The 2647-nt window shown below is 36.6% G+C and overlaps 1 protein-coding gene across 1 annotated transcript; it reads left to right on the forward strand.

Annotated features, from left to right (window-relative positions):
- LOC109830886 (transcription factor TGAL4-like) lies at positions 896 to 2646 on the forward strand (the record flags this gene model as incomplete). Its single annotated transcript, XM_020398244.1, has 5 exons — positions 896 to 1189; positions 1281 to 1476; positions 2023 to 2117; positions 2430 to 2506; positions 2608 to 2646. Coding segments are annotated over exons 2-5 (315 nt in total), but the record flags the coding sequence as incomplete, so codon positions are not given.

Raw genomic sequence — 2647 nt, forward strand, 5'->3', positions numbered from 1 at the left:
TTGATAGATGGGCCAACCCTTTTTTTTTAAGGCCAATGATTGGTACTCAAAAGGAATAATTGGTGAAGCCATATATCAGCTATGAAAGTTGCAGGCATAAAAATTATTTAATTAGCATCCATCTCTTCCAATGAGAGGACCCTTGTCATTTACAAGAGACGCATACACAACAACTAACAAACAGATAATTAAGCGGATAACCCCGGATAGCAATTTGGTTAGCCCTAAATTAGTAAAATGATCAACGTAGAACCCTAATGTACAAATCTAATAATATTTACACGCGAAGCGTATATTTCTACTTCTCGCGCGCTGAAGATCGAGATGAATGGTTATGATTGAGGAAGTGGTATGCTTGATGCCTAGGTGCAGCGGAGGGAATCTGAATCATGTAAGTATTTAACATCTGTTTAAAAGAAGGAATGATAATTTTAGGTGCTCGGCAAGGTTAGATGTTGACCCTTCAGCAAAGGAATAAACTTTCATGAGGGCTTAATTAAGCTTAATAAATTAGTACTGATGTAAAGTTGACATGTTTCGGTTGAGATGGTGAAAGTTCGCAACATGATATGATTGTATATGTAAGTTTATGAAATGGATTAAGAGCCTGAGTTGTCAAACAAGACTCAATCTAATCCACAACTTCACCAAGCGAAAAAAAGCAGAGTAAAGGATTATGACAAATCCATTTCTTGGCTTCTTTTTGTTTTTTTTTTTTTTTCCTTTTTGTTATTATGAGGAGGGGGGCTTGTGTGCCTCCTATTGAATGAATGCCTGTTTTGTTGAGTAGTGCTTTTATACTCTCTGAAGAGTTAAAAAGAAAGAGCCAATAAGAAGGCACGGTCGGTTACAAAGAGTGGAGTAGGAGTCAGTGATTCTTTTATTTTATTTTATTTTATTTTATTTACATATCTCTCTCTCTCTCTCACTACTTTTTGGGCAAAGTCCTACTAGGACAAGATCTTGTGTGTACCTTGGATAAACTTCAGGGGTGAGATTATTACAGAACAGAGGGTGGCAAGAGCTCAAACTATCAGAAGAAGCAAAAGTGGAGAGAGAAGCTAGTGAGAGGGGAAAAAAAATCCAAGTGTATTTATTCAGCTAGCGAGCTTATATATATATACATAAAAAGTGGAGTACTCGCTTCTCCTGCTCATACTTGTGAAGAAAGCTCAACTTAGCTACTACGGTAATTTTCTTAATTTCTTGTTTTCTATTTTGATGGATGGTTTTCCTCAGGGGGTTTATCTACGTTAATGTCTTTTAATTTGTGGGCGCAGAGGAGAAAGCTTGATGGAGAGTCAGAAGAGAATTTGTGTTGATAGTTAACATGCAGAGGACCTTTGAATAAAGGGTGAAATTGAAGTCAAAAATGCTTAGAGGAGAGAACTCTTGGATGGCAGCAAATCATCACAAGCTTGGTGAAATTGAGCTTTCGGATTCTGGGCCTTCAGCTCAGCCCGCTGCCAATTTCTTGTACTGTTTCTTCCTTATATTTCGTATTAATTTGTTAGCTTTTCGCTGAACGTTTGATTGAATTACACATATCTTGCTCTGATATCGTATATAATTAAGCTAGTGTGTATAGCATCATGTATGTTTGTGTTCTATTGGGGTAATAAACTGATGGTGTATATAACCTCAATTCTTCTGTTTTTCTACCTTTTCCGTAAACAATATTGCACTGAATTTCTGTCTTTAATGGGTGCTATCATCAGTTTATTCCTCCAATTCCAACTTCCAATAATAATTCTCTAAGTTTTCAATAGGTCTCGTTTAGATTCAATTTTATCCGTTTCATCATACTTTCAACTTTTTTCTAATTTTTTATTTAAAACCAACCAATGCGACGATAGCCATAATCTCTAATAGGATTGCACCTTTCCCCCCACAAAATTCCTTGATTAGAACCTTATCCATTCATGAGTGGCTTTCTTTATGCTCATTTTTACATCTCTTATGTATTTTTATTCAATGAAATGAATTTTTTGGATTTTTTTTTTTACTCCCTTGCTTGATCAGTGACCATGAAGGAGCTACTTACTTTGAGGAGCTTGAAGAAGCTCTTATGCAAGGAGTTGTTGGCATTAGGAGTACTGATGATCAGGACAGGAAGTGTATGCTCTCTCTCTCTCTCTCTCATCCAAAAAAGATGAGGAAAAAGTCTGAAATAGTCTTCACAAGGCAGCCTCTGCCCTTTTGTGATCACATAAAGCCAAGGAGAGTTGAACAGTGTGATCCTCTCTCATCAGAGTTGGTTTAAAATCATGCCATTATGAACCCTCTTGAAAAAAAAAGAGAAAAGAATATAAGCTCTTTTGAAATAACACTGGCACTTTAGTCCTTTCTTTCCTTTTTCTTCCTCTGTTATAAAGGGAAGAAAGTATCAGTCCTTATTTGGTCTTCTGAGCAGAAGTTTATTTTTGCAGCTTTTTTCACCAGCAGACCTCCTCCAACTCTTGAAATTTTCCCCTCATGGCCAATGAGATTTCAGCAGACTAACAAGGTACTAGTCTGTCGAGCTGGGCTTTGAATGCAGAGGAAAAATCCATGGGGTTTTTATTTTACTTTTTAATTTTTTTTTGGGGGGGTAATAATAAATAATAGGGGTGTTCACAGTCAGCAGAGGAGAGCACAGATTCAGGAT

The sequence above is a fragment of the Asparagus officinalis genome, chromosome 2 (genome assembly GCF_001876935.1).
Source record: "Asparagus officinalis chromosome 2, Aspof.V1, whole genome shotgun sequence".
Lineage (NCBI taxonomy): Eukaryota > Viridiplantae > Streptophyta > Magnoliopsida > Asparagales > Asparagaceae > Asparagus > Asparagus officinalis.